At 41.4% G+C, this 24,284-nt stretch overlaps 1 protein-coding gene across 8 annotated transcripts in view; it reads left to right on the top strand.

Annotated features, from left to right (window-relative positions):
• SCAPER (S-phase cyclin A associated protein in the ER) overlaps positions 1-24,284 on the top strand; it is a 562,100-nt gene that overhangs the window by 514,842 nt on the left and 22,974 nt on the right. For all 8 annotated transcript variants that reach the window (XM_030814840.1, XM_030814838.1, XM_030814836.1 and 5 more), the window contains 2 exons: positions 13,795-14,032; positions 19,097-19,246. In XM_030814840.1, the coding sequence (XP_030670700.1) occupies positions 13,795-14,032; positions 19,097-19,246 (388 nt within the window). The remainder of the gene's footprint in view (positions 1-13,794; positions 14,033-19,096; positions 19,247-24,284) is intronic.

Below are 24,284 nucleotides of genomic sequence, written 5' to 3'. Positions count from 1 at the left end.
ACAAGAAGAAAGGAAATCAAAGAGATATCCACACTCCCATGTTTGTTGCAGCACTGTTCCCAATAGCCAAGATTTGAAAGCAGCCTGTGTCCATCAGGAGATGAACGGATATAGAAAATGTACTCATATACACAATGGAGTCCTATTCAGCCATAAAAAAGAATGAGGTCCTCTCATTTGCAACAACATGGATGAAATTTGAAGTCATTGTGTTAAGTAAAATAAGCTAGGCACAGAGAGATAAACATCATGTGTTCTCACTTTTTTGTGGGATCTAAAAATCAAAACAAACTCATGGAGATGGAGAGTAGAAGGATGGGTGCCACAGGCTGGGAAGGGTAGTGAGTGGGAGAGAGCTGGGGATGGTTAATGGGTACAAAAAAATAAAAGAGTTAGAGTGAATAAGACTAAATATTTGATATCATAACAGGGTGACTATAGTCAGTAATAATTTAATTGTACATTTTAAAATAATGAAAAGAATATAATTGGATAGTTTTTAACACAAAGGATAAATGCTTGAGGAGACAGATAACCCCATTTCCGTGATGTGATTATTACTCATTGCATGCCCGTATCAAAATATCTCAGGTATCCCATAAATATGTATACCTACTATGTACCCACAAAAATTTTAAAAACATAAAATGAATTTTTAAAGCCTTTGAGCAGGGAAGTGACCTGCTAAGAACCATATTTGGGAGCACTAGTCAGGTGTCGTGCGAAGAATGTATTAGAAGCTGGAAAGTGCAACGGTCATTAACAGTTGTCCAGGTAAGACACGAAAGGAATGGAAAGAAGAATGTTTTGAAAAACCCTCCCATAGACACTGTTTTTATGTATGGTATCACCAGTCTCTCAGGCGTCAAGCTCCAAACCTCGTCATCTCTAATGTCTCCTCATGATACCCCAGATCTAATCTACTGCCACATTCTGTTGATTGAAAGGAAACTTAAAGTCCCCTATCTGGTCTTCCAGTCAGGTTTGAATCTTTTCAGTAAGCCTCTCGGTCTCTGTTGAACACCTCCAGTGACAGGAAACTCATTACTTACTAAGGGGAGCTTGAGTTGTTGATGCTTAAACCATCTCTCCTTATACCAAGCTGAAATCTGTCTCCCTAGTGCTACCCATTAGTATAAGGTCTACTTGCTCCTTGGCAACATGCAGACTAATATGAACCTACTCTTCTTCCTGAACTCCCCTGGTCTCACTGTACCTCATATTTTCCTTCATTTTTCTTCTTGTTACGGTTACAATGGCTGTGCAGAAAATTACCCTAAAATTTAGTGGCATAAAACAACCATCTATTAATCTCACAGATTCTGTGGGTCAGGAATTCTTTTAAGGTACGGAGAGGATGGGTTATCTTTGTTCCACAATGTCGGCGGCCTCAGAAGACATTGGTAGTTGGAATCATCTGAGTGCTTGTTCACACATCTGTGGTTGATGCTGGCCGTCAGCTGGGGGTCTTTCCATGTGGGGTCTCTGCATAGGCTTAATTGGCTTCCTCACAGCATAGTGGCTGTGTTCCAAGAACAAGCATCCTGGCAGTGAGAGAGCAGCTAGAAACCGTATCACCTTTTATGACTCAGCCTCAGAAATCACACAGCATCACTTGCACTGCGTTCTGTTCACCAAGGCAGTCGTGAAGTCCCATCTAGCTTCAAAAAAAGGAGAAATAGACTTTGCCTCTTCCTGGGGAGGATGAAGGTTCTAGAAGAGCATAGGGAACCAGAAATGTTGCTGTGGTTATACTTGAAAAATATAGCCTGCTACTTTCCACCCTCCTCTAAAGATAAATGAGTTCCCAGTCTCCTGTTCTCAGCTGCTTTCTATTCTCTCTGCAGTCTCTTATTTGATACTGTCAGCCCATTCCTAAATATTTTGTTGTCATTAGCTACTGTCTTTGGACAAAAGGTTTGTTGGTATTGGGAGATGGGCAATGAAGTGAATGTAACAGGACTAGGCAAGTAGCACTAAAAGAAGTAACATTTGTTGAGCACCTTTGATGTACCCTGAGCTGAGTGTTTCATGTGGGCTATCTCCCTACAAGCATTCAAGAATCCTGCTCACACTGTCAAAGAAGTTAAAACAGCCTCTAGACTAATAAGGAGGAGGGACTGTCCATATCCTTCAGATCTGGAGAATGAGAAGAATACAGAAGCAGGAACTTCTGGGCTGTCTCTGTACTCACAATGGCAGTGCTAATAGAGGGACTTCCGAAAGATCCATCCCAGCTGACATAAAGCCCTAGTTGATTTGAAGGAACGGAAAGATGACAACATTGGTACAGTTCACATGAGTGCTCCCTATGTGCTAGGCAGAAAGGGAACTGGCTGGGCCCCAGCCCATAGGGCCAAAGTTTAGGACAGTCTCCACTGACTTACCATTCTCACAGGGGACAAGGGATGATGGCCTCAACATGCAGGGTTTAGAGGAGCAGAATGTGTCCAGGATACATTTGCAGTCAGATTCTCACTGGCTCTAGGAGACTGAGGAGACAGGATCTCAAGAGGAAAACTATGTGTAATATTATGTTGAAGAGCACAGGTTGGGAAGTCAGAAAGATGTGGGCTCAGTTTCAGCTTTCTCAGTTCTGTGACCTGTGGCAGCATGCAGAAGAGTGATCACGGCTTACTGCAGCCTCAATCCTCCAGGCTCAATCTATCCTCCAACCTTAGCTTCCCAAGTAGCTGAGACTATAGGGATGCACTGCTGTGTTCCGCTAATTCTCTGATTTTTCTTTTTTCTTTTTTCTTTTTTTTTTTTTTTTTTTTGTAGAGACGAGCTCTCCCTATGTTGCCCACGCTGGCGTCGAACTCCTGGGCTTAAGTGATCTTCTTGCATCAGCCTCCCAGAGTGTTGGGATTGCAGGCGTGAGCCACCATGCCTAGCCCTGGTTCTTTAGGTTTTCAAAGCCTGTTGCTCACATATAAAAATGAATGTGTTACTTCTTCCCTCACAGGGTTGGACGTGACAGGAGTAAATGGGGGCTAACATCTGTCACTCTTATTTCTTGTCTAAGATGCTATTTTTTACATATTCATGTATTCATTATAACCCATTTTGTTCCAAAAACTTGAGATAGCTTATAGAAGTATATATATCTAACTTTTTTAATTAAAAATTAAAAGGAGATAGGCAGGAAAGGTAAATCAAGCCACAGCAAGTAAGGTTAAGGCCCAAACCATATTCATAACAAAGCCATGATAGACATTTCCTCCTGGAATTCCTACTGGCAATTTCTACCAGGAACTTATATTTAATATGTTAGATCCTGAGCTCATTGGCTTTCACCCAAAGTTGGCTGTCCCTCCTGACTACCTTATTCTGCTCATGATTCCAGTAATCTGAGTAGATTTTAAGACCCAAAGCCTTCATCATCTTTGACTTTTCTTTCCCAGAATCCAATCCAGTCCTATTTGATTCCATCAAAGAGATGTTTTCCTCTGAAATATGAGATGGAACATACTATTTATGCCACTTACTTGATATTTGTCAACGTGCAGTTCATTATTTCTCTTTCCTTGTATACGTGGTTTGTGTCTAGAGTTAAAAGATTTACCTAGAGAAAGAAGCTAAATATCCTAGCAGCTCCCCGTCAGGCACATAGCACCTGAAACAAAACAAAATAAGAACTTGAGAAACAGCTGTTCATTGGCAGAGCTGGCAAATACCAGTGAACAATCATTGGCCTATGCCAGAATCCCATTTCCTGGGCCTATTCTATACTTAAGAAGAAGGACTGCCCACATCTCATGTTCTTCTTTCTCTGAGTTAGGAAATAGGCATCCAAGGCCTTCATTCCTTTGGCATGCCTTGCTAAAATCACTTTTCCCTTTCTTCCTTCCATTTCTTTGGCGAATATTTACTCACGCCTATTTACTATGTGCCATGTCCCAGACCTTGGCAAGGTACTGGGGATCGATTGGTGAACAAGACAGCACTCTGATGAAATTTACAGTCTAATGGGGAAAAAACAATCAACCAATATACAAATAAGATTCTTTTAGCTAGTGACATGAGAAAATAAAGCCTGGTAATATAGCTGAATGTCTTGGTCAAGGGCTTCTGCAGACAAAGTGGTCAGGAAAGGCCTCTCTGGGGAGATGACAAGCTAAGACGGAGCCAGGCATGTAAAGACCCAAGCAAAGAGTATTCTAGTTGAGAAGAATGGCAAGACCTTGAGGTGGGATGTTCCAGAAACAGAGAAAGTGATATATTGGAATGTGAAGAGCCAGAAAGAAAGTGGTAGAAGATGAAGTCAATAAGTAAAGGCCAGGAGGTGAGGACAGAAAGATGAGAAATCTGAATTCTGCTCTTAAGTGTAAGGGGAAGCCACTGGAGGATTTTAAACAGGATGGTGGCTTAAAAAGTAAAAAGCATCTGTTTACTCTGTGAAGAATGGATTAGAGAGGCAAGAGCGGAAGCCAGAAAGATCATTTAGGAGGGTACTGGAATCTTAATGCAGCACCTGATATGACAGTTTTTTCCTCCCAGTTACTCCCCCAGCAGAAGCAATTACCTTTACTTGACAACACAACATAGCCTCTGGCAGAGCTCCTTCAGCCCAACTTCCAAACTGTAAAGAGAGGCCCAAAGTATCAACTAGCCAAACCAGTGTGTTAGCACAGGGTCCTTTGCTGTTTACAGTATGGGAAAACTGAAGCTAGAGAGGTCAAAAGTGTCCCATCTGAGAGGCAGTACTGGACAACAGCCCTAGCCTGCAGTTCCAAGATCTAGGAGGATATCTTGTTGTCAGTCACCCAGAGCTGCCTGCCTTCTCACCTCATAGGCTCCTCCCTGCCCCTTCATTCACCTTTCGTTTTCCTAAGATTGTCCTGAGCCTGTCACCTCTTTACTCTTCCACTTTGTTGTGTCTCCATTCAGACCTTTGCCAGGGTCCAGAGTTTCTTCTTCTTAGTGGCCTTGTCCTTCACCTTCCATTCTTATTGGTGTCCTCTGGTCTTGCTCTTTCTTCAGCCTCTTCCAGGTTGTTGATCCCAAACAGCAAGACTGTCCATTCCGTTTTCATCATCTGTTACTTCTCGTCTCAGGAAGGTTCCCTTCTCAAGAGTTCCTCTTTAGCCAGGCACAGTGGCTCACAGCTGCAATCCCAACACTTTAAGAGGTGAGATGGGAGGATCACTTGAGGCTAGAAGTTTGAGACCACCCTCGGCAACATAGCAAGACCTCATCTTACAAAAAATTAAAACTTAACCAGGTGTAGTAGCACATGCCTGTAGTCCCAGCTACTTGGAAGGCTGAGATGGGAGGATTGCTTGAGTCTACGAGTTCAAGGTTATAGTGAGCTACAATTGTGCCACCACACTGCAGCCTGGGCAGCGGAGCAAGACCCTGCCTCAAAAAAAAAAAAAAAAAGATTCCTCTTTGAGTTCACCTGAAACTCATAATCAGGTAACTGGAAATTCTCCCAGGTATCTGAGCCTGTCCTACCTAATGTTCTCACTTTTTAATTTTCCCTATATTTTTAATGTTCTTTTTCTCCTTATTTATTTATTTTTTTTTTTGACACAGAGTCTCACCCTGTCGCCCAGGCTGGAGTGCAGTGGCACATCTCCATTCACTGCAAGCTTCGCCTCCCAGGTTCACGCCATTCTCCTGCCTCAGCCTCCCATGTAGCTAGAACTACAGGCACCCGCCACCAAGCCCAGCTAATTTTTTGTATTTTTTTTTTTTTTTAGTAAAGATGGGGTTTCACTGTGTTAGCCAGGATGGTCTTGATAACCTGACCTCGTGATCTGCCCACCTCGGCCTCCCAAAGTGCTGGGATTACAGGCATGAGCCACCGTGCCCAGCCTTTTTTTTTTGAGACGGAGTCTCACTTTGTTCCCCAGGCTACAGTGCAGTAACACAATCTCGGCTCACGGCAACCTCCACCTCCCAGGTTCAAAACATTCTCCTGCCTCAGCCTCCCTAGTAGCTGGGATTACAGGCACATGCCACCATGCCTGGCTAATTTTTGTATTTTTAGTAGAGACAGGGTTTCACCATGTTGGCCAGGCTGGTGTTGAACTCCTGACCTCAGGTGATCGGCCCACCTCAGCCTCGCAAAGTTCTGGGATTACAGGCATGAGCCACTACACCCAGCCTATTTTTGCTGTTCTCTAACCAAATGTCCTGACTGTCTTAGATTGCTTACACATACATACATTCCACCTTGACTTTTCTTTTACCCTCAGCTCTCCGTTAAGTCATCCCCATTTTCTTCAACAGAGCTCCAAATTAGATTTGCATTAAACAAGCTATTGTCCACACCTACTATATAAATAACATAAAAGGTTAGAGAGGGAGGGTGTGCTGTATGTGTGTGTGTCTGTGAGAGAGAGAGACTGACTGTAATTTTTTTGTTTGTTTGTTTGTTTGTTTGTTTTGAGATGGAGTCTTACTCTGTCGCCAGGCTAGAGTGTAGTGTCGTGATCTCAGCTCACTGCAACTTCCACCTCCTGAGTTCAAGCCATTCTCCTGCCTCAGCCCCCCGGGTAGCTGGGATTACAGGCGTGTGCCACCACACCCAGCTAATTTTTTTTGTATTTTTAGTAGAGACAGGGTTTCACCATGTTGGCCAGGATGGTCTCAATCTCCTGACCTCATGATCCGCCCACCTCAGCCTCCCAAAGTGCTGGGATTACAGACGTGAGCCACCACGCCCAGCCGACTGACTGTAATTTTCAAAGTAGATTTACATCTGTTGTAACATCCCAGAATTGAACAGAATCTTAGACATCATCCAGGCTCATGCCCAGCTGAGCCTTAAGTGCCCTCTGCTATTACAGTGGATGTGACCTTCCACCTCTTCCAGGATGAAGAAGAATGTCAATACCACACCAAACAGCCCACTTCACTTTTAGGTGTTCTCATTATTAGAATTTTTTTTTTCAGAGATAGGATCTCACTATGTTACCCAGGCTGGAGTGCAGTGAGGCGATGATAGCTCACCCAGCCTTGAACTCCTAGGCTCCAGCGATGCTCCTGCCTCAGCCTCCCAAGCAGCGGGACTATAAGCGTGTACCACCACACCTAGCCCTAGAAACTTTTCCGTAGATTTATTTCATATATGCTTTCTAGTAACATGTCTCCCCTGGGGTCATAAATAAATACTTCTTCAGTTTGAAGATAGCCTTTGGGTCCTTCAGTTCTGAGCTAAACTTCCCGATTCCTTCAAATATTCCTTGGGTGACATTATTTCCAGACACTTTTACCACAGGGATCACTTTACTTGGGAACTTTGATACTTTGTGTCCTGAATTAGCGCTGCACCCAGTGCTGGACACAGTACTTCCAGAATAGTCATACAGTGCACTGGAGCAGAGCTAAACCTTCCTTGTTGTGTTCATTGTACTCCTGTTAGTCAAAATTCACTTATATTCTTTGGTGATCAAGCAGTGCTGTTTTCTCATTTGAACTGGCAGGAACCTAATTTGCTAAGTCTTTTTTCCCACTTATTGTTGACAAACCGTATTCCATTCCCTGTTACTTACCCTCTTCCCATCTTAAGCATGTGGAGTTGGTTTTTATAATCTAAAAATAAGACTTAAGTCATTTGTATATATTTCCTCCTTTTAGTCCTCATGTTTATTTGTAGGTAACCTTTGTTATTGATTACTTTCTCCTCCTTGAAGCTATCTTCGCTTTGCTTTTAGGGCACCATACTCTCCTGGTTTCCTTCTTACCCTACTGGTGACTATTTTTTTAGTTTCCTTTGCTGGTTTCTTTTCATCTCTCCTGGTTCTAAACTTTGGGGTATCCCAAGGATCAATCCTCAGACTCTAGACTCACTAGAATAAGTTTCTAGTTTTAAATACCATCTCTGTGTTGATGGCTTCCAAATATCTCAAGCCCAGACTCCTCCTCTGAATTTGGGCTTGTATATTTATTCAGCCATTCAACCCATATGTATTGAATAGCTACTGTATATGAGATACTGTTCTAAGCCCTGGGGATATATCTGTGAAACAAAAGAGACAAAAATCCCTATACTTGGGAAGCTTATTTCACACAACTTCCAATCCACTGTCTCCACTGTGATGTATAATAGGCATCTCACATTTAACCAGTTCAAAACTGAATTCCTGGTTTTCCTCCTGAGACATGCTCTCTTCACTTTCTTCCCCATTTCTGTAAATGGCAACCACAGTCTTCCAGTTAGGCCAAAAAGCATTGAGCCATTTTTTACTCCTCTTTCTCACACCCACATCCAATTTATCAGGAAATCTGTTGGCTTGCCCATCTGAATATTTTCAGAATCCAACCACTTCCCACATCCATGGCTACCATCCTGATTCATATACCATTATCTCTCACTTAGATGATTAAAGCAGCCTCCTAGTTGGTCTTCCTGCTTCTGCCTTGGCTCTTCTAAAGAGTTTTCAACCCAGTAGCTGTAGTGCTCATTGTTCAAATGAAGTCGGAGTACATCACTTCTCTGCTCAAAACCTTACAATGGCTTCCCATGTCACTCAGTAAAAGTTTTATAATGGTTTCCAAGACTCTACCTGATGTTCTCTGCTCCCTCCCTGACCTCATCTCCTATTACTCTTCCACTTACTCAACCTGCTGTAGCCACACTGGCCTTCTTGCTGTTGCTTGAACATGTCATGCACACTCCTGGCTCCAAGCCTTGGGATCTTCTGCTCTTTTACCTGAAAGACCCTTCCCCCAGGTGTCCACATGGCTTTCTTCCTCACTTTCTATAGAATTTTGCTTAAATAATGCCTTAGAAATGGCTTCCCCAACCACCCTATGTAAAGTAGTTTCACACACATTCCTACTTCTTCATTTCCTAGCTATGTCCGGTGCTCCTCTATCACACCATACATTACATATTATATATTTGTTCGTTTATATCTTCCGGCACTAAAATGTAAGCTTTATGAGAAAAAGGTCATAGATTTTACTGCTGAACTCCAGTTCCTAGAATAGGGCTTGCCACATAATTGGCCATCAGTGAATATTTGTTGAATGAATGAATCATGAATGACTAGGTTCTCCGGAGTAGGCATAATAAAGTGCCTACAACAGTATCTATATTTGAATCTCCAGAACCTGTGAATATTACCTTGCGTGGCTTAAGGGATCTTGCAGATATGATTAAGTTAAGGATCTTGAGATGGTGAGATTATCCTGGATAATTCAGGGGGGCCCAATGTAATCACAAGGGTCCTTATAAATAAAGATGGGAGGCAAGAAAGTCAGCGTTAGAAAGAGATTTGAAGATGCTCTGTTGCTGGCTCTGAAGCTGCAATAAGGGGCCATAAGCCAAGGAATTGAGGCATATTCTAGAAGGTGGAAGAGGCAAGGAAATGGATTCTCCCCTGGATCCTCCAAAAGGAACACAGCTCTTGTGACACCTTGATTTTAGCCTAGTGAGATCAGTTTTGAATTTCTGGCCTTCAGAACTGTAAAATATTAAATTTTTTATTGTTTTGAGCCACTAACTTGTGGTAATTATTCCAGCAGCAATAGGAAACTGATACACCCACCTGCCACTATTAGACTGTAACGCCTCTAGAACAGAGGCTTGGTCTTAACCTTTCACATCACAGGTGCTCAGAGTTCCCAGAGCACAGGTACTTTGGCTTTTTAGACAGAATACCTGACAGAACATCATGCCTGTTTGTGCTCACCTTAAACCCTGATGAATGATGTTGTTACTGGATACCGTTGGCTTTCTCAGAATATCCCAGGACATAATATCCAAAAACTGGGATACTGCTGAGGAATAATTTACCTCTCCTTGAACAGTAAAGTTCTCATCCATCACGGGGGAAGACAATGACTTAGTCTCACCCACTCCAACACTGTGCACATCTTTGAGTGCAGGTCTATGGGTTTAAGGGCTAAAATGGGATGTTCTCACAAGATCCCTCAGGGATTCCAAAACAAAGCCAAACTCCAAGAAGCTAAGAGAACAATCTAGAAGACCACCTGCACTGAAGATCAGAGTGGATGTTACCAAGCTGGAAATCTGGGGACCGTGGAAATGAGGGCAAACAAGCAGAAGAAAAGGGATTATAGAGTCTGGAACTGTCACAGCTGCTTTTTTAGGCCAACTAAGGCCCGGTGTATAAGTGGTTTATGAAGATGGAATGGATGGCACTTCATGCCCACACAAATCATGCTGTTTTTGCCCAGCTATACTCTCCTTTAAGGTAAAGTAGGGTTGTCAGGCATTGTGTAGTATTGATGAAAAACCAATTTTAGTTTTTCCTAATTGAATCTAGCTTTTGATAAACAGAAATGAATATCTCACTAAGATCTCTAGTCCTGGAGACCTAACAAAAACACCTTAAAATCTGGTAAAATTACAAATATCTCAGAATGTACTATACAAAATTGCAGATCTTATTTTTCACATCTTCTATGTATTTTTTAAAGAAAACTTCATTACCCCTGCCTGATATGAATAAGGCCTTTTACTTTTTTCTTATAAACATTTAGGCTTAAAGTGATTATAACTGACAGTTAAGACCAACAGAAGCCAGTGGCCTGTTCATGGACAAATTATCTGTACTTTTAGCTAAATCAAAAGTAAACATTCTCTATGGTCCCTTCAGGTCTACATTAGTACTGTGGAAGCCAAATGGGACAGTCAAACCCTCCCCTTGCCCCCATATATTCTGTGGGCTGTCTTCAGCGTGAATGGTCTTTTCCATGAAACACTGTTTTATGCATTTTGAACCATTTCCACATCTAAGTTCTTAAATGCTTATTTAGCAGATTTTCCTCAATTACCGTTTTCATTTCATTAGGATAATATTTGCAAAAGACTGGGCTGTATTGTTTTATAATCCATCAGATTAGTGTTTTCCTAAATAATGGTACAGGAGAGGAGATGTTCTGATAACCTTCACTTTTTTTTTTTTTTAAGATTTTTTACATGTATTCTTTGGAAGAGGAAATAGCAGTGAATTCTTGTCACTTAATAAATGCTCAGAAAGACTAAGTATTATAAAATGTTTTAAATGACAAAGCTATATTCCTGAATATCTGTATTAGAATATGCTGATATCAGTTTAAAAGCAACACAAGAGTAAAAGGAAAGTCACCATTCTGAATCACAGAGCAGTAAAACTGTTGTCACCAGCAGTGATGTCAGTCATCCTCAAGGTTCTGAAAACCTATTAGAAATTAGCTTTAGGGAGAAATATCTTCTGACTTGTCACTGGTTCTAAAAGGCAATCAGTGTTAAACAAACACAGGCCCCTTTTTGGAACCTATATAATAAACTCAGACACATTAATCTCTACTCACGTCTCTAGTCAGGGTCTGACCCCTAACTCTTATGGCTTTAATGGAAGGAAGTAAGGGCCAGCTGACATTAGCTAACAGAAGTTTGTGTAAAGGTTCAGATATACCTATAAGCAAATAAATATCATTTCTTAAACTTTTGTTTTTATTGAGTACTGTGAGACAAAAATATCTCCCCTCGACAATACAAGATTGCATTATAGTCTCTGTATATCTTAACAGTATTTAATCACAAAATTTGAGTTAAAAGAAGACATCGAGAGAAAAGAGGAGGTCAGCCTCTGTTTGACCTGGATGTTTTGGTCCATGGACAAAGCACTGACCCTAAACAGTCAAAAGCCCTGGGTGATATCCCTGCTTTTGCCACTAAAAATTTGTATGACCTAAAACACTTCACCTTATTTCTGTAGGTCTCACTTGCTTCATGTGCACAATGAGAGGATGAATAACTTCTCTACCAACTATGAAAACCCAGTAAGAATGAGATAAGATGAAATATATGAATGTACTTGGCAGATCCTGCCATATAAATGAGATGACAGTATTTCATAAGAGAGCTTCTTTCTTGGGTAGAGAACAAGGTATATGAAGATGTCATATCATTTGGCTGTATTCTTAGAAATAGTGCACATTCAAGAAATGAATGTGTACCGTGGTTATGAATAAAACTGCTTTGATGCAACTAGCAAAGTAAAATGAATAAAATGATCTCTTTGGAAAAACTAAGTTATGAATTGAGAAAACTAGACAAGATACTAGAAATTTGCCAGTCAGCACCTCTCAATTCTCATTTAATTAGTGACACCTCTTGAGTGCTTCTGGGAAAGATAATGAAGTAAGCATAGTTCTTCAAGGACTGCCTCCCATCCTGGGTTCCAGCTGAAAGGAATGACAAATGACAACGTATATATATGTGTATATGTGTGTGTGTGTGTGTGTGTGTGTGTATATATGTGTGTGTATATATATGTGTGTATATATGTATATATGTGTGTGTGTATATATGTGTGTGTGTGTATATATATATAAATACACACACATATCTATACGCACACTAACCCAGATTTTTAACACTAACTCATAGTGTTAAAAAATAGGGAAAAGTATTATGCCATGCCAGAAACATAAAAGCACTCCTGCTCAGTATTGTGTAGATCGTGCCACATTAAAGGAAGACATTGAGTAGAAACTTGTAACTTGCCTCCCTGAGAAAAATCAGAGTGTTATGAAGAAAGAGCAATAAGATACCTGAGGTTTTGTGCAGTGGTTACAAGTGGCTATAGCAACTCCAAACCTTACATCTCAGATTCAAACCCAGTAGAGGAAAAAGTGATGACTTCTTCCCAAGCATCTCAGCAAAAGTATCTCCCTGTATCCCATTAGCTCTGATTGTGACATGTGGCATCCCTGAGTGATGCTCAACAGCCAGAGAAATGTGTGGCTTACCTTAGGCCTGGGCACCCTTGAGCCAGAGTAAGTAGGGAGGGAGGTCTATGTGAAGCATATTGGCTATGAGTTAAGGAGAGGTGATTCCTTAGAAATCTTTGTACAGTTTCTGTTTAAAGGAGTGAATGCTTGGCAGCCATGTTTACTATAACTGCCTGCTCTTGGTCACTAGATGCTTCACATATACCTTAATTCAGAATTGCTTGGCTAGCTCAGTTGGTAGAGGCATGGGACTCTTAATCCCAGAGTCAGTGGGTTCAAGCCCTACATTGAGTGGTTCTACTTTTTTTTTAACACCTGTGAAAGGAAGGGAAAAATTAAAAATAAATAAAAGAAAAAAATAAAAAATACCTTAGTTCAAGGATGCAGTAGATTTAGCATACCCCTGTTGCTTTACTATTGATTTTAGGAATTCATTTCCGACTGCCATTGTCTCTTCTTGCTCTTCTGTAACATTACCTGCCACGGTAGCTAAGCTGACTTCATCTGATTTGTGTAGACCTAATCCAGTACTTGCTTGTTCTTGGAACTGTGGCTTCTACAACCTGTCCTGCCTGTACTCCTCAATGTTGGAAAAGGGGCTTCAATAGCAGCTGAAGAATCTCCCTACCACAGTATACCAACACATTACTGGGTTTTTGAGGCCTCATGCTTTCCTAATAGCTGCCTCCCCTAAGAAGAGTGCCTTTATATATCCAGAAAGGAAGCTAGGAGTGTTTTGGCCTCTGAGTCCCAAAAGCTTTCACAGACTCTGTCCACTTTGCCCAGGCCCAGGATACTAAACAAAGTGAGGCTACGTAGGCTATAAAGTGTGGGAAGGGTGGTTGGCAACCTCAGCACTGGCTGCAGAGTGCTCAGTTGACACTGCTGCAGCAGCCTGGTCTTTCAGGAGAAGAAAAAGCCACAGTGCAGTTGGTGGGGAGGGCTGCATTTATTCCTTGAAGTTTCTTGTTACCATATTATACAACTCAGATGGTTTGTTTTTAACCGTCTGCTTGTCTTGTTTCATTTAACCTATACAAATTGCTAACATCCTTTAAGTAGTTTTTCTCAAAGAATTGAACGTTTCTTTGTCAGGTCATACAGCATATTTGACAATAATCGCCAGGATCCCACAGGGCTGACAGCTGCTCTTCAGGCAACCGACCTGGCTGGAGTTCTTCATATGCTCTACTGCGTCCTCTTCCATGGCACCATCTTGGACCCCAGCACTGCCAGTCCCAAGGAGAATTACACTCAAAATACCATCCAAGTGGCCATTCAGAGTTTACGTTTCTTCAACAGCTTTGCAGCTCTTCATCTGCCTGCTTTTCAGGTACCAAGTATTGGTTTATATCAATGTTAACCAATCAAGAGTTAATATTTTAGTGTAGACAGGATGTCAGATTCTTCTCCTGAATTGGGGCATAAGGAATAAACTACAATAAATGGAATTATAATATGTATTATAATTTATTAAACTACTATTTTCTGGGAACTGTATTAGATGCTCTATAACATCTAGCATTCTCATTTATTCTCATAGCTACCATGCAAAGTATTATTATACCCATTTTACAGATAGAGAAGCTGACAGTTAAGTAATTTGCCCAAGGTTACATGTTTGTGAACCAGGACTAGAAACTATGACTCCCCCACCCCAAAGCCTATGTTCATCCTTTGCCATGCTGCTATTTATAAATCTTTTGTCTGGAATTCTTTAGATCAGGACATTATCATCTCATCAACTTTTAAATATTAAGGAAAGTAATGGTTTCTTATGTAAATAGAATCAAAATTAGATAAATTGATTGATATGACTTTCTACGGATGGTTTAGCTGATTTTGTATCCAATGTAAAGTGTATAACTAGCTTTACAGGGATTTGCATCTTTAGCTATTAAGTTTTTATAGCTAAAGAAAGAAGAATTGCTTTATGCTCTAACACCAGACTGTCAGCCTGGAAACAGATTTTTTTTTCATGTAGGAAATTTAATTTTCAAAAACACTGAACCTTTGGAACAGAGCAAGCCCCAAGGAATAGACTTTCTCTTTCAGTTTATTAACTGTCAAGTGATTTCATTAAAAAAGGAACAAACTTGGCAGATGATGAACCCATAATTTAGATGAATTGCTTTGCTCAGAGGGAAAAAGGTTACAGAGATACAAATGTATGAAAATAGTGGACTTTGCCATTCCGAGATGGGAGGAATAGTTCTATATTGTAGCTGATGACAAATGTGCATTTCTTTAATTTATGTCTTCCTGTCATTTTGTTCAAAAAAGGAAATTTGTGACTAAGTTGTATCATTGGATCTAGTATCTTTCAACTTTATAGAATTAGTTTATCTGTCACAAGAACAGAAATCCCTTCCTTTGGGTTGATGCTTTTCTGTCTCCAGAGCAGTTGAACTAGCCTTAGGTGGTAACTGACTGCACAACACCTAGAGTTCTGGGAGGTTACAGCCACACATAAATGAGAGATATCTGCTCCAAAAAATGTCAGTGGTTCTTGCCTCAGGGTTGAACATAACATCTGTGTTTTATGAAGACCTAAGCCCACCGTATTCTGTCTGGAAACAGTTTGCAAATCAGGGAACCTTAACTTTACATGCTGAGGATATGGAGTCCACCAGTCTACCCATCAGCTGGGTCGAAAGGGAGTGATTTCTTTTGTTAACAGATTATGGAATAGCAAATATCTAAAAACTGTCTCTTAGCTTCCTGTTCACGGGTCTTCTTGATCAACATTTATACTGCTACAGGGGACTCCATATCATAAACAAACATCTAGGATAAGTCAGCTGTTCGGTCAGTCACTCTGTCACGGAGCCCTAGGTCCCTGCTCCCTGCCCCTCTCCTCCTGTGAACTTGTGGCCTGTGCAGGCTCACTCACAAAGGAGCACCACTGAACTTCACCAGACCTGCTCCCTAGTGGCCTTTAAGCCTGAAGGGCTTAATATTGGGTGATAATGTCAAGTGATTTCATTAAAAAAGGAAAAAGGAAAAGAAAAAATCAAAAAGAAAAATCAAAAGCCTATTTCTGGAATCCTTTGTGCCCAACTAAGATAAAAAACATTTCTCCTTTCCAGATCCTTGCTATATCCAACTTGAAACATCCCCTACTTGAGCCACTTTTGCTGAAAACAGCAGGAATAAAACCAGAGTGGTTCAGGCGGGTTCAACTATTCTCAAAATCAGTGTCTCTAGGGATAAAAAGAAATGAAATAACAAAATAAATAAAAAATAAATATAAAACAATTATTCTCAAAATCAAATGCCCTGGCTCTCATTTGGAATGCCCTTTCTTGACTGGTTCTCACAATTCTCCAGTACCTTTTCTTCCTTCTTCTCATGCAACTCTATATTTCCTTCTCAGTTCTTTCCTTCCTGTTTTTTCTTCTTTTTTGTCTCTCTCCTGTCTCTCCTCTCTTCTTTTATCAGTCTTGCCTTTACTCTTTCTTATTCTCTTCCTAGCTGTAGTTTCCAGGTACCCTTTATCCTTCATGTTTCTTTCTGACTCTTTATCAGCATGTGAGGGGACCTAAATGCCCAGAATTTCTAGCATCGGGGCCTTTAATATACCAATGACAATGTATTTTTTCTTAATTACTTTTATGCATTGAAAAACAAACAGATGAACTTATTGGGGGAAACAATTATTTCTGATCACAGATTCTAGGAGTTCAGAATTCAGATGGGGCGTATCACAGTGGAAATGGTTTGTCTCTGCTCCGTGATGTCATGGCTACAGCTAGGAGCTAAAGTCATCTGGAGGCTCTTTACTGTCATGTTTGATGCCTGGGATGACTCAAAGACAAGATTCACCTAGGACTGGTGGCCAGAGCATCTACTACTGCTTCTCCATGTGACTTGGACTTTTTAAAACACTATGGTGTCTCGATTCTGAATGGGAGTGTCCTAAGAGGAAGCTTCCAGAAAGCAAGTGTTCCAAGAGAAACCAACAGAAGCTACAGGACTTTTTATGACTTAGCCTCAGAAGTCACATACTTACCTATCAACCATACTTTATTGGTTGAATCAGTCATAAGCCTTCCATATTCAAGGGAAGGGAAACAGGCTTCACCAGCTAAAGCAACACGTCTGTCTACATAGACACCATTTATGTAGATGGACGTGATCAAGAATATAATGCTTAAGTAAATTAAATACATAGTATTTGTACTGTATAGCAATGGATGAGTTTTCCAGAAAAGTACTATTTTTGTGATAGTTATGGTCAGAGAAACTCATGTTCTAGTTCATCAAAACAACTTACTTGTCAAAAGTGAGATTTTAGGAACTATATATATAAAGAACAGGAAAAGAGATTTTAAGTGGAAAGAAGGAAGGTGTACATCTCAGCATGATCTGACCTCAGAAAAATCTGAGAGACAATTTATGAATTGCCTGGGAGGCTCAAAGGAATTGAAGAAAAAAACTGAAGTGAGATAAATTGTCTGACCTGCTGAAGAGTTAGACAAGATGATATAAGACATGTTGATGATTTGGGTTCGAATGCATCACAAGAATACAGAGCTGTTACAGGGAGGCATCCTCATTAGACCCCTGAATCTGGAGTCAGAATGACATGACTTTGAGCCATCACGTTACCTCTTCAAATTGTATGACCTTAGACAAGTCATTTGAACACTTAAGACTCCATTTCCTCATCTGTAAAATAGAGATTAAGAACACCTATCTCACAAGACTATGTGAGGATTAAATATGATTGCATAAAAGTGCTGTGCTCGCTAGCACATAGTAGGCCCCCAGAAAATGTGAACTGACTCAGTTTCTGAAAAGAAGAATTTACCTAAACAGACATGCTGAGTCAGAAGGTTGGAAACTGAATGCAGCATTCCCAGTGCTCCTTCACCCTTCTTCAAAGCCACAAACCTGTGTGCTTATTTTGTGTGAGAACCCATCATGTAATAGTACAAAAGGTTATCCATCAGAGTATTTTCCTAGCTGGTTCCATTTCATTGTATACCAATAAGGCTGTCAAAATATTTTTCCCTCTTCAGCAAAGAGTCTGATTTCACTCTGAATTCATATTGGCACGGGTGACCTTGAGACTGGAGATATTGTATATTGCATTCAGTTTGACAGTTTTTACAATCGAAGGTGGTCTCAGGAAACAAATCAATGTACTGACTTGGCAATTAATTCTGGCTAAAAAGGAAATATAGTTTACTTGAAAAATTGGTTTAATTTTTATATTCAAACTTATATGCCCCTTGACCTGCTCTTATCAGTGAAGGTTAAACAGAGGGCACTAGGTCACAGCATGCTGGACGTGACTAATTAAATAAAGGCTGAGCTGAGAAGGTGTCACTACTTGATTTAAAGGAGCAAAGCCCTTCTGAAGTCTCTTTGGGGCTTGAAAAACATTTTTTTGTTTTGGGGCTGTGAAACAGACAAAAGGCACTCTTAAAATTTAGCAGTAATTTTGTTTCAGGAATGCTCACTAAAATGGCTCTGTTTTACCCACTGTTAAGTAAAGTGAATTCATTGAAACTTCCAAGCTGCTATGTATCCAACCTGGTTCAAGCCCACTAAGACCTCAAATCAAGAGATGAGTTTAAAACGCTGCCTTTTCCCACAGGCCAGCAGTGGTGCTTCATTCCAGTGTGGGCTGCAAGTATATTCTGTGGGCTTCGCCTCTCCCCTTTGCCCTCCTGTCGCTCTGTCTGTTTGACATGTTTATTAAATAGAAGCTGCAGGCTGCACAGACAGACTCAGACTCTCTTCTTGAGTTGCCCACCGCCGACAGCCTTTTGCCTGTCTGGAGAAAGGATCCCAGAAGTCCCATAGCTGAGGGGTTTCATGGTTTTAGGGAGAATTTTTTGTTTGTTTTTTTACATTCTTTTGGGAGCCTTTGGTTTATAGAGCTACTTATTTGAATAACAACCAGTTGTTATTTATATTTTTTGTTTAAACATAAATATTAGAAATATATGTTTAACTCTGTGTACAAGAAAATATTTTCTCCTTCAGAAAAAAAAAAGTGTTGGAATTTAGCTATGTGGTAGATTTACAGGTGAATTTTAGGTTTTTTATGCTTTTCCAGATTTTCTACAGTAAGAATATTTGTATATGAGAAAAATTAAGTTATTAAAAATAGAATAAATAACTGTGCTTTAGGTCGATAATGTCTTGATCCACGTGGTACAGGCATTTGGTCTACTACTGTCCCTTTTCAGGTTAAACATTGCATTTATTATGGTCATTTATTAGGACAAGAACCCCTAAACTAAAGTGTTAAGCATAGTACTGTAGAAATGTCATGTTTTTCCAGCACCGTGGCAGAAAGTGCACAGGGCCAGTCTTGCTTTGTGATTTGCAGCCCTGGCTCTCCCTGGGCTGAGGGCTTCTAACTGCTCCTTGTCTTTGTCAGTCTATTGTAGGGGCAGAGGGCTTGTCCCTTGCATTCCGGCACATGGCCAGCTCCCTGCTGGGCCACTGCAGCCAAGTCTCCTGTGAAAGCCTCCTTCATGAGGTCATCGTCTGTGTGGGCTACTTCACTGTCAACCACCCAGATAATCAGGTAAGAGGCCCTGGAAAGTTCCTTAGAATGCTCCCCCGGTGCTGAGAGTGTGAGGTATTAGAATGAGAAAAGGCAGGCTAGTGGGCTGGAACCCAAATGTCCTCTGTAAAGCCCTTTAACCAGACCCCAGGAATATGCCTCTAGCTCCTTCTCTTCAAATAGATTTTTTTTTCTTTTGGAGACAGAGGCTCGCTCTGTCACCCAGGCTGGAATGCAGTGGTACAATCTCGGCTCACTGCAACCTCCGCCTCCCAGGTTCAAGTGATTCTCATACCTCAGCCTCCCAAGTAGCTGGGATTACAGGCACCTACCACCACACCTGGCTAATTTTTTGTATTTTTAGTAGAGATGGGGTTTTGCCACGTTGGCCAGGCTGGTCTTGAACTCCTGACCTCAGGTGATCCACCTGCTCTTGGCCTCCCAAAGTGCTGAGATTACAGGCATGAGCCACCACACCTGGCCCTCTTCAAATAGATTTGATAAGAATTAGATTAGCACTAGGGCCTCCTCTTAGAGCTATAAAAATAAAATATTTTTATTAAAATATTCTTAAGCCACAGAGAAGCATGTACTCTCTTACCATGTAGATTCTTTACTATCTACTTCCTTACCACATGGAGTCTGCTGCTCTAGCTATCAGGGTTTTTGTTTTGATAAGGTAGTTTACATCTTCCAAGTTGGGTCACTTTTCATATAGTATTAGAGTCTGGTGCTCTATGAAACTGCTCTTGGCTCCTGGCTTCTGCCTAGGTGCTTAGAGTCTTCCTTTGTGTTGGTGAGAGGCTGAGAAGGTAGGACTCTCCCGCTTAGGTCACTCAGAGTAGTTTTGCTTTAAACTGCTTTAATTATTTGGTTTCTGAGCAAGATTTCATAGATTTAAAAGAAAAAAAGATTTCATAGATTTCATTTGTAAATAGGTTTCTGCTTTCTTTTTTTTTTTTAGACAAGTTCTTGCTCTGTCATTCAGGCTGGAGTACAGTGGCATGATCATGGCTCACTGCAGCCTTGACCCCCAGGGCTCAAGCGATCCTCCCATCTCAGCCTCCTGAGTAGCTGGGTCCACCGGCGGGTACCATCACACCCAGCTAATTTTTGTAGAGACGGGGCTTTACCACGTTGCCTAGGCTGGTCTTGAACTCCTGGGCTCAAGCAATCCTCCCGCCTTGGCCTCCCAAAGTGCTGTGATTACAGGTGTGAGCCACCACACCTGGCCTGCTTTCTGCTTTTTTAAGATGTTGGAAAATGTTATAGATTTTTTACTAATAATAAAGTACCTTATTTCTCTTTATCTTTGAAACCAGGATTATGGCATAACTAGCATATCAAATAGTAATTCCTGACAACCTTATTTATCTAAAGCCCCCTACTTGGCCGGGCGCAGTGGCTCACACCTATAATCCCTGCACTTTGGGAAGCCAAGGCAGGTGGATCACCTGAGGTAGGGAGTTCGAGACCACATACTCACCAACATGGAGAAACCCCGTCTCTACTAAAAATACAAAATTAACCGGGCATGGTGGCGCGTGCCTGTAATCCCAGCTACTCGGGAGGCTGAGGCAGGAGAATCACTTGAATCCAGGAGGCAGAGGTTGTGATGAGCCAAGATCACGCCATTGCACTCCAGCCTGGGAAACGAGCGAAACTCCCTCAAAAAAAAAAAGCCTACTCAGCCAACCTTAACTGTATAGATTGTAGCTAAGAAAAAAAAAAGCCTCTGAACAACCCCTTAACTCTTACTCTAAACTTTCATTTTTTTTCGAGACAGAGTCTTGCTCTGTCACCCAGGCTAGAGTGCAGTGGCGTGATCTCGGCTCGCTGCAACCTCTGCCTCCCGGTTCAAGTGATTCTCCCGTCTCAGCCTCCTGAGTAGCTGGGATTACAGGCACCCACCACCATACCCAGCTAATTTTTGTATTTTTAGTAGAGACAGGGTTTCACTATCTTGGCCAGGCTGGTCTCAAACTCCTGACCTCGTGATCCACCCACCTTGGCCTCCCAAAGTACTGGGATTACAGGTGTGAGCCACCGTGCCTAGCCTTACTCTAAACTTTCTAATTTTTATTGTAGGCAAATCTCTAACAAGTGTGTTTGCAAGGTTTATCTAGCCTGCAGCAAACTAGATATGGGCAGGAATAAAAGAGATGGTTGTGGTGGCAGAGCCAAGTACAAGGTGAGAAGCTGCACAATGAGAGCTGAAATTGCTTTTCTGAGAAGGAGAAAAAAGAAAAAAAAAAAATAAGGCAGGCCCAAGAACTCAGAAGTCACAGCCATCTGGGTTCAGAGGGACACTAAGCCCTGCTCTGTATTTCCTAGATGATTGTTGATGCCTCTAATACCTCAAGTAAGCATGGAGGCAAAGTGTATGTTCAGTGCATTCCCTGAACTGCACTGCAGGAATAAGCAGTCTGTTTTAGAAAGATTCCCATGGCTAAAATATAGACAGTTTGGATCCTTACCAGAATATTATACACAGAAAAGTTCCCCTTTTACAGACCCTGTTGCCAGGAGAGTAAATGGCAGCTTTTTCTCCCCTCCTACCTCTACAGCACAGATAGTGTCCTTCCCTTTGAAACACTCCCTGATGGGGATGCTGTGTCCTCTCTGTGGACCAGGCCTAGTAGGTTCACAGATCTCTTACAAACTGCTCAGAGGAAGGAAAGTTGAGGGAAATCATCCGTGTAGATTTTTTTTTTCTTCATGTGCATCCATTCGACCTATTAAATTGCTTTTTATTTTATCTTAAAAGTTGATTTTATTTTTCTGATTTTAGTTATTGTGAAAAAGGGCAGCCAGCTCAGTAGCTCACACCTGTAATCCCAGCACTTTGGGAGGCCGAGACAAGTGGATCACTTGAGGTCAGGAGTTCGAGACCAGCCTGGCCAACATTATGAAACCCTGTCTCTACTAAAAATACAAAAATTAGCTGGGCATGGTGGCAGGCACCTGAAATCCCAGCTACTCAGGAGGCTGAGACAAGAGAATTGCTTGAACATGGGAGGTGGAGGTTGCAGTGAGCCAAGATCGCGCCACTGCACTCCAGCCTGGGAGACAGAGCGAGACTCTGTCTCAAAAAAAAAAAAAAAAAAAAAAAAAAAGAAAGAAAACGGAAAGAAAGAAAGAAAAAGAAAAAGACAGGGCAAGTATAAAGAAAAAAATGGAATCACAGTTATTCCTGATCTCACTATCTGAGATAGCCACTGTTAACATTTTGGCAGATTCCCTTCCAGCCTCTTTTCTATGAGTAATTCTGCATGGCTGAGTTCATACTGTACAAATGCTCGTGTCCTGCTTTATGCACTTAACATTATATCAGAATCTTCGTTAAGTATTTTTAACGGCTGTATGGCTTTATCTTGTATGGACATTCATGGTTTCCCTAAAAATGTCTTGTTTTATACTTAAATTGTTTATCATATATCAAGACACTGCCTACTGCCTTTGAAAGAGGTGAGTAATTTGTATATGTGATAATATTTTGCTGTGTGCACTTCTGCAGGACAAAGTTCAGCTCTTTCAGTGTGTCTCGTATTAAGGATGGTTTAAAACTTTTTGCTTAAACGAACTCTGTTATGATAAACTTACTGAACTCAGAATTTCATGGGATTTCAGACAGTTTTTCTGCTGATGCTGGACCACAGACTAATCCTCTCCTTTAGATAAAACACACAATTTTGGCATCTCTGGGCTCTGAGTTAAGGAGTGTCAGGGATGGGGGACTCATATTTGGAGATGGCATGTAAGACCTGACTTGGACATGGTGGGAAAGTGATGACTGGGCACGCTGGGATGGGAAAAAAAGCAGATGAAATGGGTGGAGAGAGCACTGGTCAATACAAGGAGGAGGAACAGACTGAGACCCTGTCACTTGTCAGTTGGAGAAGAAGAGGATACAGTGGGGTTTGAAGATCCTTGGTGAGAGGTAAGCTCACGCTGAGGAAGAAATTAGAAAAGTGAAAAAAGCCAGACCCTGTGTTTCAACACCTTGCCTCCCAGAAGGATTGAATACTAAACTGGACATCCACTTCTGATTTGAGGGAAGATTACAGAGGTCAGTTTAGATCTGGGGCAGTTGCTGAAATGCAACAATCTATGAGAAGAAAGAACAAGATTTAAAAAAAAAAAGTAGAGAAGTAAGAAGCTTATAGAAAAGATAGTAATTGTAAGAAGCTGAGACACTGCACATTATGGAGATGATATTTCTAAGCATAATATTTATGTTAGAAATATTTATTTATTTATTTATTTATTTATTTATTTATTTATTGAGACAGAGTTTCGCTCTTGTTGCCCAGGCTGGAGTGCAATGGCACCATGTTGGCTCACCACAACCTCCGCCTCCCGGGTTCAAGTGATTCTCCTGCCTCAGCCTCTTGAGTAGCTGGGATTACAGGCGTGCGCCACCACACCCGGCTAATTTTGTATTTTTAGTAGAGACGGGGTTTCTCCATGTTGGTCAAGCTGATCTCGAACTCCTGACCTCAGGTGATCCGCCCACCTTGGCCTCCCAAAGTGCTGGGATTACAGGCATGAGCCACCACGCCCGGCCGTATATTAGAAATATTATAAGGTAGAGGCCAGGCGTGGTGGCTCATGCCTGTAATCGCAGCACTTTGAGAGGCCAGGGTGGCCGGATCGTGAGGTCAGGAGTTCGAGACCAGCCTGGCCAACGTGGTGAAACCCCATCTCTACTACAAATAAAAAATTAGCTGGGCGTGGTGGCACACTCCTGTAATCCCAGCAACTGGGAAGGCTGAGGCAGGAGGACCGCATGAACCTGGGAGGCGGAGGTTGCGGTGAGCCGAGATCATGCCACTGCACTCCAGCCTGGGTGACAGAGCAAGACTCTGTTTCAACAAAAAAAAAAAAAAAAAGAGAGAGAGAAATGTTATAAGTTAGAAATACCTTATATTTGTAGAGCTCTTTATACTATTCTTCCCATCTCTTGTCTCTTGAACCTCAGTAGCACTTTAGTGAGGCTCTAAGTACAGGAATTATTCTTACCTCACAGACAGGTGAGCAGTTGGGCTTCTAAAAGATA

This window comes from Nomascus leucogenys, chromosome 6 (assembly GCF_006542625.1).
Source record: "Nomascus leucogenys isolate Asia chromosome 6, Asia_NLE_v1, whole genome shotgun sequence".
NCBI lineage: Eukaryota > Metazoa > Chordata > Mammalia > Primates > Hylobatidae > Nomascus > Nomascus leucogenys.
This window is presented reverse-complemented; position numbering and strand designations above follow the sequence as displayed.